The sequence below is a fragment of the Fukomys damarensis genome, unplaced genomic scaffold (assembly GCF_012274545.1).
Source record: "Fukomys damarensis isolate Sample0158 unplaced genomic scaffold, DMR_v1.0_HiC HiC_scaffold_31, whole genome shotgun sequence".
NCBI lineage: Eukaryota > Metazoa > Chordata > Mammalia > Rodentia > Bathyergidae > Fukomys > Fukomys damarensis.
In genome coordinates, this window is record NW_022900943.1 from 4,818,739 (window position 1) to 4,831,506 (window position 12,768).

At 43.1% G+C, this 12,768-nt stretch overlaps 1 protein-coding gene across 2 annotated transcripts in view; it reads left to right on the forward strand.

Annotated features, from left to right (window-relative positions):
• Window positions 1–288: 288 nt before the first annotated feature.
• The window catches only part of Ttc39b (tetratricopeptide repeat domain 39B), an 83,729-nt gene continuing 71,249 nt past the window's right edge, over window positions 289–12,768 (forward strand). Inside the window, exons 1-2 of one of the 2 annotated variants that reach the window (XM_033757666.1) lie at window positions 289–305; window positions 2,373–2,407. In XM_033757666.1, the coding sequence (XP_033613557.1) occupies window positions 2,400–2,407 (8 nt within the window). In that variant the 5' untranslated portion in view covers window positions 289–305; window positions 2,373–2,399. Of the gene's footprint in view, window positions 306–2,372; window positions 2,408–12,768 lie in introns of those variants that run through there. The other variant, XM_010630955.3, reaches the window with a different exon arrangement.

The following is a 12,768-nucleotide window of genomic DNA, read 5'->3' on the forward strand; positions in this document are numbered from 1 at the left end:
GGCATTCCTATGAGCACATCCTGTTTGTCATCAGCTTGAGCTTTCCTGTTGTACTTTCATTAAACTGGAGGAAAAGTGGGTACCTTGGAGGGGGTTACATCTTTGACTACATGTTTGTCTTTTCTTTTTTAGTTTTGCTTCCGGGCATTGAACCCAGGGCATTGTGCATACTACACAAGCTCTCTACCACAGAAGTACGTCCTCAGCCCTCTTTAATTTTGGAGACGAGGGCTCCCTAAGTCGCCCAGGTGGGGCTCAGACCTGTGATCCTCCACTCCGCGCTTCCCTGATAGCTGGGAGTGCAGGTGTGTGCCACTGTGCCCGGGGACTGTATGTGCTCTAACCAGTGTGTACACACGCTGAGCCCACCCAGTGTGGAGGAGGTTAAAGAAGGCAGATTATTAATCGCTGGAAATGAAAAGCTGCGCTGGAGTAGTACCGGGACATTGAGTGTGGAGAAGCAGAAAGACTAGGTGGAAAGCTGTGGTCATGCTCTAGAGGAGGGGCTCTCAGTGCTGCGCAGGAGCCTGTGGGCTAGCAGTGGGTGTGGATCTGGGGGTCCTGATGGGGGGCTCCCCGAGGCGGCAGCACAAAAGGGATGGGACTGGAGTTGGATGTGGGGACCCTGAGCGACTCCCACGGGACGTGGTAGAAGAGGTAGAGTCGCAGCTTCTTTGACCTCGGCATTTCCTCCCTCAGGTGGGACCCACATTATTTTTCCCGAGGAGCTGGGAAACTTGCATTTTCGGACCCACTGTTTAGCTATTTCTCTATTGATATCAAGTTATACTTTCACAAAATTAGAAATATGACTCATAAAGGTAAATGGGCATATACATTTTTTTTTTTTAGGCGGTCTCCCTATGTAGTTCATGCTGGCCTTGAACTCACTATGTGGCCCATTCACAGTGATCCTCCTGCCTCAGCCTCTCGACTGCTGGGATGATAGGTGTGTGCCACCATGCCTGGTGATGAATATATAAACATTTTAACCCATCAGGGAGGAAATTAGTGACATGGTGAACTTATTCAGAGTGTGTGAGGAGCTGGTTGTTCACATGTTTTACAGAAACAGAAAATGTTAGATTAAAGATTCCCAGTACGTAAGGCTAGGCAGTATCCTGCAGAGAAGTGAAACTATAATCTTTGTGGTAAGCTTTTTAGTCATTCCGAATTCCATAAATATACCTGTAACTTCATAGTGTTGGGACTCTGATCAGTTAGCGAATAGCAAGTCAAACACAAGTATACCCTTTTAGAGTGTAAAAAAGGCTTCAGAAGGGTTTGTTAACATGCTGCAATATGGCGTTGGGAGGATATGCTAATCCCTCCGGTCCTACTTCCTTCCCATGGATGCCTCATTTCCAGGCTTTGGAGAGATTTTATTACCATTAGAAAGAACGCTTTGGAGTTGAAGAAACCTGAGATTGAGTCCCAGTTCCCTCACTTGTCAGGGTGTAAGGTTGGGCAGGTAATTGCCTACAGCTGAATTTACTTGCTGTAAATGGGGATGAGCACATGACATAACTTTTGTAAAGTTCCTGGAGCGTGATAGCTACTCAGCACATTTTTGTTCTTTACCTTTCTTTAAAATTAAAAAAAAAAATATCTTTTTTTCTGGTTTTCATAGACACGTATGTCTTAGAACTCTCAGCATGTGATTACTGTTTCAATAAAATGGAGTGAAGGTTTCTTGATTTTTTTGAGGGGAGTTGGTTTTTTGAGACAGGGTCTCACTATGCAGTTCAGGCTGGCCTTGAACTCATTATGTAGCCCATGCTGGCCTCCAACTCTTGGCTATCCTCCTGCCTCACCCTCCCAAGTACTGGGATTATAGGCATGCAATTCACTCCCAGCTGTACTTGGTACTCTTTTGTTTTTCATATTTTGAGGGTAGTTCTTGTTTTGATAAGAATATTAGTGTTCTTTCCTTTTCCAGAGAGAGCTGGTTTCCCTACGTTTTGTGAGGTCCTCTGGTGAAGTGAGGGAGCTGGGCGTGGTGGAGCACGCCTGCCGTCTCAGCACACAGGAAGCGCAGGCAGGGGGCTTGCTCCTTGTGGAAAGGAAAGACACACTTGGGCAGACTCTGCTCCTTATTCATTGTATCCTGTGTCTGGGATGAATCGGCCTGAGGAGTGAAATGGAACTCTGGAAGTAAGCCCACTTTGATTGCAGGCTATTTTTACCAGTTTTAGTGACAATAAAAATAAACCTCACTTAAACTGACACAGTAGTTCCATGGGAGCAATGGTGCTGTGTACCTAACCTTCCCACGGCACCACCCATACTTGTACTTTTTTTTTACATTTAAAGTTCTGAAGAAAGAAGTTCTTGGTTATGAAACTCACTGTATTTTCTTTATTCCCCACCAGGACATTTTTGAAGATGCCTTGGAAACCATGTCTATGTAAGTAATGATTCAATAAAAAGTGTGTTATAGCAAAAATTTGATGGTTCTTGTGTATAAAATGTAAATATTTATTCATATTTTGGGGAGAGTACTTTTCATGGTCAGAATTTTTAAAAGTCTCTGGGGGAATTAAAGAGTTTGGATATGATTATGCTTAAAAAGAATCTAACATTACTGTCAAATACACTTTTGAGTTTATTTCTTGAAACATTAAGAGAAAATTTTTCCAACAAATTATTTTAATACTTGTCCATGTTTATGTAGATGGTTGGCCTCATATTGAAGATTTTTGGTTTTGATTTGCACTGAATTATATAAGCACTTACGATATAAGCTTATATAGTTTTTGTAATAATTTTGAATTACATTAAATTAGATCAAGTAGAATACCAGTTTACTGTTCAATTGTTAGACATTAATTAAGGTTGTTACTGGTTTAATGACTTAAAAACTAAGTGATACCTTTTCTTCATGTGTGTAGCCTTGTCATATTTTTTGAATTATTTCTGAAGGTTAACGTTACAGATGTAGGATTATTAGATTAGGCTGAATATATTTATTATTATTATTGTTTTTTTTTTTTTTTCAGTACTGGGAATTGAACTCAGGACCTTGTGCTTCTCAGGCAGGCACAGTGCCCGTTAGCTACATCCCTGGCCTGTTTATTCTTTACATATTTAAGTTGCCTTTCTGTATTGGTCACCTTGGGTTGACTGGCTGGCCAGCTGAAACAACAGTTTGTAATTTCTCAGCATTTTGGAGTCTAGAAGTCTGAGATTCAGGTGCTAGCAGGGTTGGGTTTGGTGAGGTCTTTCTGCCTGGCTTGTCGAAGGCACCTTCTTGCTGGGTCTCATGGGGGTCGTGGGGTGAGACGGACAAACTGAGTCTGTTCTTACAAGTGTGCCAATCCCAACGGTGTGGCCCACCCTCGTGACCTCATCCACAGGCCCCATCTTTCAGTGCTACCACATTGTGGGGCAGGGCTCCAACAGTGAATTTATAGGTGGTGGTGAGGACACACAATTCAGTCTGTAGCACTTTGCAGGGAGTTTCATTCGTTTGCCGGGCTGCTAGGACTGTATGATGAAGTGGCTTAAACTAGCATTGCTATCATGGGGCATTTTTGAAAAGTAGTTCTGCTGGTTAAATGATACTTCTTTTATTGTTTTAATTTTTTCTTTCTTATCATTATTTAGCACATTTCCTTTCATATGACTTCTAGTCTTCTAGTCTGTTTAACTTTTTTCAGTTTCTCTTATGTTCTGATAGTTTTAAATTATGTATACCCTAATCTTTTATCATATTTACTTAGTATTTTCTTCAAACTGATATGTTTATGTTAGAATTAGGAATCTTTATTTTGTTCAGAGGTTTTAATGTTTATGCCGAATGATTATGGGATTAAAAATTACTTGTGATTAAGAGAAAAATAACTTTTATGTTGGAACCACTTCAGATTTACAGAATTATTGTGAAAATAGCACAGAGAGTTCCTGTATACACCAAAACCATTTTTCCTTATTAATTTCTTAAATTAGCGTATGACCTTTGTCACAGTTAATAACCCAGCATGAATCTGGATTGTACCCCAAAGCCCCCATGTTAAGGGCACTGTCTTCAGCTTTGTGCTATTATAAGAGGTAGGATCTAGTAAGAGATTTCGGGTCGTGGGCGGGGTGTGTGTGCTCTCGGAGGGGATCAGGGACCCTGCCACAAGGTGAGTGGGTTTGCTCTGTACTGTGCTCCTGCCATGAAGTGGTACCGTACCACAGGCTCAAACTGACCATGGACTGTGAACTAAAGTAAACCTTTCCTCCTTTTAGATTAATCCTCTGAAATTTATTACAGTAGCTAAAACAGACTAACAGGTACATTATTATTAACTAAAGTGCACACTTTATTCAGGTTTCTTTAGTTTCACCTTTTTCTGTCCCAGCATCCTGTCTAGCATGAAGCATTGCATTTCATCATTGTCATGTCTCCTTAGGCTCTTGATTGTGACAGTGTCACAGACTTCAGTTTTTTTCCCCATTAAGTTTATTGGTACATTTAAAGCAAACAATACAGTTACATTTATTATTGGGATCTTGTACCTTTACATGACATAACTTGGTTCTAATGTTCCCCACTCCCCTGCCCTCCCTCCCTTCACCCCCTCCACCCTTCCCTGTTTACAAAGACCATCAATTATACCATTTGAACCTTATTTATTTATTTATTTTTTGGTACCGGGGATTGAACTCGGGTCCTTGCACTTGCAAGGCAGGTCACCAAACCGCTGAGCTAAATTCCCGGCCCTGAACCTTATTTAGACTTTCAGTTTTTTGCACCAGAGAAACTATTTGGACAAATTTTATTTTTGATGATATTGAGACTCTTTTTTTTTTTTGGTACCGGGGATTAAACTCAGGACCTTGTACTCGTGAGGCAAACAGTGGCACCACTGAGCTAAATCCTCAGCCCAACCTTGAGACTTTTAAGTGGTTGTGAGTTATTTTGTAGAGTGCCCCCCATTTGGGATTTGTTTAACCTATGATTTGAGGCTGGGGGGATAGCTCAGCCAGTGCTCCCTGGATTCAGTCGCTAGGGGAGGAAGTATAGGGGAGAGAGAAAGAAAGAAAACACATCACGACAGGAGCATGTAGTATAGCAGAACACCTCACCACATTGCTGGGAGGTAAAGCAGAGGGAGGGGAGTGGGTTCTGCTGACCCCAGTGATCTGATTCCTCCGACCAGGACCCATCTGCCAGAGCAGTGCTGGCGGACCTTTTAGAGCTTTCAGTGGTGCAGCTCATGCATGCCTTAGGTGTGCCACCCTGGGACCAGACATTTAGCACATGGGTCTTTGGGGCATTTCAAGACACATATGAAAGCACATACCCATTCTGGAGTTTGTCTCACTCTTTTAGGTTTGTGGCATGATTATTTCTCGATGTTCTCTAAAATTGTCTCTGAAACACTTTTGTTGTTTCCCTTTTAATTGTGGGAAAGTCCCCAGTAGCGAGTTCTCTCACTTTGGTTGTAGCAACACATTATAGCAGCATTGGACTTAAGACGGCCCAGAGCAGGAGGGGTAGCACCGTCGGGCACGGCAGCCCATACTCCGACCTCACACTTCACTTCTTCTTTTTTTCTTTTTTGGTACCAGGTATTGAACTCGGGACCTGGCGCTTGCCAGCCAGGTACTGTGCTGCTGAGTGACATCCCTGGCCCAACACTTTATTTTTTTTAAATTAATTTTTTCTTTTTGTTTTTTTGAGACAGGCTCTCACTATGTAGTTGAGACTGACCTGGAACTCACTATGTAGCCCAGGCTGGTCTCGAACTCACAGCGATCCTCCTGCCTCAGTTTTAAAATTAATTTTATTGGTACATTTTAGGTGTACAATACGATGTGATAAATCTTTTTTTTTTTTCTGTACTGGGGATTGAACTTGGGGCCTTACGCTTGTGAGGAAGGTGGTGGCACCACTGAGCTAAATCCCTGGCCCTATATGGTATCTCTTGATTCTTATTTTATCACTGTTCTCCTGCCCTCCTTCCCACCCCTCTCCTGTCCCTATCTACAAAGACTTTGTTTCCATGTTTTCCTTTTCTGACGTTGATTCCACCTCCTTCCTTCCTCCCCCAGCCCTCCCACCTCGCTTCTGTAGTGGCGGCCGAGCCCACCTGAGTCTGTCCCAGGTTTCGTCTGATTCTAATCGACTTTGCTTTTGGTCTCTTGCATAATTTTATCATACAGAGTTCTGGGAGCTGTTGTGAGGGGTGGTTTTAGAGGCCAGTTTGTTGGTAATGGTCAGACCTGGCTGTGAAACAATAAAGTAAATATGCTAAGCGCACAGTGTGGCTTCACTTTGCGTGACATGATGACTTGAGCGCTAGTCCTAGTCAGCCATTTTCTAGCTGAGGGGCCTGGAGCGGATCCTGTGAGCCTTAGTTTCCTCAGCTTGTCATAGATTTTTTGGGAGGATTATGTAAAATTTCACTTACATTTGATAATGGAGGAGGTGGGTGAGAAGATATAAAAAGAATTAAGATGTGTTGTGTACATGCACCGACTCTCCATGACCAGTATCAGCATTAGGTGCTGCACACATGGAGTCATAAAAATATTGGTCGGTGCCACCCACACGCAGGCTGGTCTTCTGTGTTCAGTAAATCCTTCGGCCACACTCAGAACTGTGCTGACCCAGTTAGGTGAGCCTTTCTTACCCAAGTTGATGCAATCACTGAACTATCACAGGAGGTATCAGTGAATGATATTTGGAAAAATGTCTAGTTAATACTTTTTTTTCTTACTAGTTAAAGTATGAATAACAAGTACAGGCAGCGTTGGATTTCAGTTTTCCTTGCTATTTTTTGGCCCCAACTCTTCCCTCCATTTCTGAGCAGGAACTTTTCCCTCCTCCCTACCCTGATCTTCATAACCAGGTTGACAGTTATTTTGTTAGCTCCAAGATGGTATGGATATTATCTTATATATCACTAAGAAAGGAAAGGATACATGGGAAATTTTATGTAAGACTTTATATAAGGGAAAGAAAGAGTAAAACTGCTATGTAGGAAGGTACATTAAAGAAATGTAGTAGGGCATGGTGATGCACATCTGTAACCCTAGCATTCTGGGAGGCTGAGGCAGGAGGGTCACAAATTTCAGCACAGCCTGGGCAACCTAGTGACTTAATGAGACCTTGTCTCAAAATAAAAAAAAATACAGAAAAGGACTAGGGATGTAGCTCAATGTGGAGGCCCTGTGTTTGATCTCTAGTACTGCCAAAAAGAAAAGGAAACAAAAAAAAGCTCCAAACAAACAAAAAAACCCCTTTATTTGAACCTTGATTCAAGGTGGGAAGGGAAAATAAATTTCTTATGCCATTTTCCCTACTGAAAACATTTAAAGAATAGCTCTATTAGATTGGTGTGGTGGCACACACCTGTAATCCCAGCACTTGGGAGGCTGAGGCAGGAGGATCGCTGTGAGTTCAAGACCAGCCTGGGCTAAATAGTGAGTCCTAGGTCAGTCTCAACTACATAGTGAGACCCTGTCTCAAAAAAAAAAAAGAAAAAAAGAATAGCTCTATTACATTATTAATTTATATCCCATACATACCTCTTCAGTATATAATCGAATGAATTTTGTTACATCTTCAGAATTATACAGCCATCACTGCATTGTCATTTAAAATGTGATTACGGATCTAAAAAGATACCTTGCCCTTTCTGCTCTCACTGCCCGTTCCCACCTCCGCCGACCACTTCGCTGGTCGTCAGCAGATGTTTCTCCTAGGTGCAGTCACCCGGGGTCGCTCCTTACCTGGCTTTGGAGGCCCATCCATGCGGCAGTGTGTACCACTACTTCATTTCTTTGTGTGGCTGAATAATTATTTGTATGGACACAACGCATCTTGTTCATAAGGTGGTGGGTTTTGGGCTGTTCTCATAATTTATTCCCTAACAGTGCATTTGAAGTAGGACAAAGTGATCCTTGGAGAGAGGAGGACGGTGTCCCCGTTTAACACCGGGGCCCGGTTTGCATTCTGGGGGATGAAGCCCGCGCCCTCATCTCTGCAGACTGGAGCTGGGCGATCGTGTCCCCCGGTGTGGGGTGTGGGGTGTGGGCAGCTCGCCCAGCTCCCAGGCCTCCAGCTTCCCACTGACCCGTGCTTGCTGCTCCGGTCCTGCGCTGCAGGTCTCCCGCCCGTCCTCTGCCCCTGCCGGACCTTCTTCCTGCTGCCTGCGCTGGAGCTGCTGTTTCTTCCCTCCTTAATACTTGACCTCTCCCGCTTCCGGTTCCCTGTCTTGGGACCCTGTTTGTTTGTCCCACTCTGCTTCGAGGCTGTAGTTAATTGTTAGTGTTTTTTGCTCGGAGTTCGTCCGGATGAACTTGGTCTACTTTGCCCATCACGGTGCACGCAGCGTGCCTCAAAGCACCAGGTTCGGTGCACAGTAGGTGCTCAATGTGTATCGTTAAGTTAACGAATTAGTTAAATTAATTAACTGTCAGTCTGTTTGGGCTGCTATAACCGAATTCCTGGGAAGTCTATAAACAACAGATCTGTCACCTTCTCGGGGACCCGGAAGTCCAAAACCAAGGAACCAGAGAGCTGCTGCTCCTCTCGGTCTGGTCTGTCTCAGCCTCTTCCTGAGGTGCCTCCTCACCTCCCACAGCCCAGCCTCTTGGCTTACACAGCACCTTGGGAGTTGGGTGTCAGTGCAGGAATTTTAAAGGGCCCAGCTGTTCAGCTTGGACTGTTCAGGAAGTAGTCAAGCAGAATGCGAGGCTCTGCAGCGGATTGCTAAAGATGAGCACCTGCCCACGTGGTGCACGGTGACGGTCGTGATGTTCGTGATGTTCACAAGGTTAGTGAGACAGGTCTTTGGGAAGTGAGTGTGTCTTTGTTAAAAAGTGATTTGTGCTGTGGTCACTTCACACACATGCATAACTTAGTGATGTCCAGTCGTTTGGGTAAGTAAACGTCACTCAAGATTGCGAGTGTCCGGCCATTTCTCAGCCGCAGCAGTTTTCGTCTGAAGGCCGTGCAAGTGAGCTGTCGGTCTCAGGTGACACAGAGAGCTGAGTGCCCACGGTAACGTCCTGCCTCTTTTCTGTGCCTCCCACCCCACTTCCATCACTCCCTTCCATCCAGCTACCTCTTGATAAAAGCAACTTTAAATGATGAATGAAACAACCCAAAACAGATAGGTCTTAGGGTTTTAACTTTTGCAATGTGCCAAACTTCCCACTAATGTCTTCAAAATTGATCCATTTTTAGACTTTCTCAGTTTTTCCTCCCTCCCCTTTTTGACTCTCAGTATGTCTGTAGTACATGCACAGTACTCCTCAAAGGAATAGCGGCGCTTGGTTTAGGTACATTTCCGTGTAATATATGATTCAGTGTCATGTGTTGGGTATGTTTAATAAATGCTCTGAAGATTTCATAGCTGCTCACGAATTGGAAGGACTCTGCAGTTCCTTAAAACTGAAGAGATATTTGGGATTTATATATTATTTATTTTGATTGTCCAGAATGGAAATATTCAAGTCAGTAATGGGCCTATTTTTATTAACTATTAGCAGAATGTACAGCTAGAGCTACAAATGTTCCAGCTCTTCGTAGCTCTAATGAGTCACCCTGTTCAGAGAGTTGTGGTCATAATTTTGGTCTTCCCTGTAGGCAGTGAAGTTGTAAGCTTTTGGTTTCTGTTTATTTTGGCCTTTAAGAAGGTTTTCTGCAGGGGTAACTGGACTTTGTGTGCAGGTAAAGTATGTGTTCAAACAATTTTGCATTGCAAATCTCACTGTTGTAGTCAAGGTTTCCAGGGGAATAGATTTAATACGGAACACATAATTTATGGGGTTATTATATAATATTCACCCAAGCAGTCAAACGTGGAGGTGTAGAGGAAGGAGGTCTGTTCACACACTAGAGACCCAAAGCATCCAGCCGAGGGCCTGGATCCCACAGCACAGTCCCGCTGAAGGCCAGGAGCCCAAGGCAGTGTCCTCCGTGAATCCAGCTGGAGGCCCGGAGCCCACGGCACTGTGTCCTGCTTGTCCACATCGAGTATCTGCCTTGGGAAGGCCTGAGGGCCAGGGGAGGAATCGGGAAAGCCTGCGCTGTTGGGATGAAGGGTCTGTGCCACCAGGCTGAGGGATCTGCACTGGAGCGAGAAAGCGATGCTCAAGCCTGAAGATAAGGACTCCCCTGACAGAACCTCAGTCATTCCTTGTGACAGTGAGGACCCGAGCTCCTCTTATGACAACGACCAAATCCATATCAGGAAACCAGCCGTGTCAAGCCTCCCAAAGAGAATCAGCAGCCCCCATGTTCCCCTCCAGCAGCAACCCTTAGGTGGTCTTCCATGCCCAGAGCCACACTGACTCAGTTCAGCTGGACAGTTCAAGTTGACCATTAGTTAATCCACCACACTGACTTTAAAGGATTCTTTGCCACTTATAAATTTTAGCCTCAATTTAAAAGAAATACTATGTGCGATGTGTATTTGCTTTGATTAAAATAATTTTGTATAATCACTATAAGAAAATTAATTCCATGATTGGCTGTTTAAAGCATACATGTCTAAAAGAGCATTCTTATTAGATCAATACAATATATTGTTTAGATACACAGATGGATCCTGTACTTTCAGTAAAACTCAGTCACTAAAATAGTGTAAGGATTTTTTTTCTGTTTTTTGTGAGTTGCTTTTTCATACATTGCATATAAATAATTTATTTTGTAACATGTGTCTAACCTGTGAAGTGATTTTTGGAAAGCATTTTGTAAGGCTGCAAAGTGCAAAACAAATGTAATATTACACATACGTACACCAGCTATCGTGCAGTGTTGCATTAAGAAGCATTACTTTGTAAAATCTTTCCTCTTAAGGTGCAACACACTTTGATATAGTTTTTTTTGTTTGTTTTTGGTTTTTTGAGACAGGGTCTTGTCCTGCAGTTCAAGCTGGCCTTGAACTCCCAGCAACCCTCCCACCTCAGCCTCCCGAGTGCTGGGATTATAGGTGTGCACCACCACCCTGACGATATAGTTATTTTCATGTAACTTTACAATGACTAACTATAATATAAAATACCTTTAAAAATTTAAAAATGTATATTTTCTAAATTTAACAAATGAAAGCAAATGTTATTTATGCTCATTTCTGAGACCTGCTCCATCAAACCAGGGAGGAGGACAGCATGCCTGTTTTGCCATGTTTTTTTAGCTTTATGGATTTGTGAGACACTCTAGGCTTAACATTGGTGTTGAGCTAGTGTCTCAGTCACTTTCTTGTTGCTAGGACGAAGCACTGGACACCTACAATTTAAGGGAGGAGGAGTTTATTTTGGCTCACGGTTTAGTCAGTGGTCTGCCGGTTGCAGAGCAGGAACGTGTGGCAGAGGCCTGGCGGAGGAAAGCTGCACCTGTCAGGGTGGCCGGGAGGGAGGTGCCTTTGCAGGTCACCCTGGCGGTGGTCCAGCTCCTCAGACCAGGCCCCTCCTCCTCACAGCACGCGCATCTCACTCCTAGTAATGCTCCCATGGTCCGGTCACCCTGGAGCTAAACCCTGACAGCTGGTTAGGGGCGGATTGAAGAAGGTCTCTGGGCTCCCTCCACACTGTTCTTCACCTAGGTCTGCGTGTGACACTGTGCTGAGGTGGAGACCGAGGCTCACAGGTTTGGGGATGGCTAGTTTTTAATACCGAAGTACAGAAAGTAGAATTTTTTTTGTTGTTTATTAAGGGCATATTAGGGCAAATAATTCTGTATTCTTCATTTAGGCTGCTGTGTCTTAAGCATGACACCAACTGGAAAAAGGAAGGGTAATTATGAGAAAACCTTTATGAGCCCATTTAAATAAAGAGAACTGAGAACATGCTTGAACATACAGGAAAGGAGGTTAATAACAGCAGCAACACAAACCAAGAAAGAAAGCATTTTGATGTAAAAATTGCCAAAGCAACATAAACAGAAAATGGAAAAAAAACAAGCTAGATTCTCCTGCACATACCTGTAATCCTGACTGCTGGGACTACAGGCATGTGTCAGCATACCTGGTGCATACAGTTTGATTGATTGATTGATTGATATCAGGTATCGAACTCGGGTCCTTGTGCTTGTGAGGCAGGCAGCAGAATCACTGAGCCAAATCCCTGGTCCTAGTTTTATTTTTTTAAAGAACAGTTTTAGAATTACCGAAAAATTAGTACAGAGTTCCCCTATTATTAACATTTTAATTAGTATGCTGTACTTGTTAGAGTTAAAGCAGTGTCACTACATTATCGCTAAAGCCCATACTCTTTTTAGATTTCTTTAACTTTTACCTAAGAACCTACATTCTTCTGATCTGAGATTTCATCCAGGATTTTTCCCCATTCTCTAGGTAGTGAGCCCCATAAGGAAAATGTTTCACTTCTTGTACAAGAGCCCTTAGTAAAACAGGTTAATTGCCAAGTCACTGAATCTCATTGGCCAGGAGCTCTTTTAGCTATTCAAAGCAGAAAAATGTAGCTGAACTTAACAATCATGCTGTTAGGTTTTCTGAGCATCTCTAAGACTTATTTTTCTTTTGAGTTTCGTCAAAACCACTTCAAATAATATTTCTGAAATATTAATTCAAAAGTGCCATTTCCCACTGCAGTGGTATGACTGTTGTGTCATATGTGTTTTTAATTCACTTCAGTAATTTAATGTCTGTGGACTTAACCTGTTAGACCAGAAACGGAAAAAAATTGATTTTCCCTAATGGTTTTTTTTTTGTTTGTTTGTTGGTACCGGGATCCTTGCACTTGCAAGGCAGGCGACGGAACCACTGAGCTAAATCCCCAGCCCTTCCCTAATGTTTTAAAGAAAAA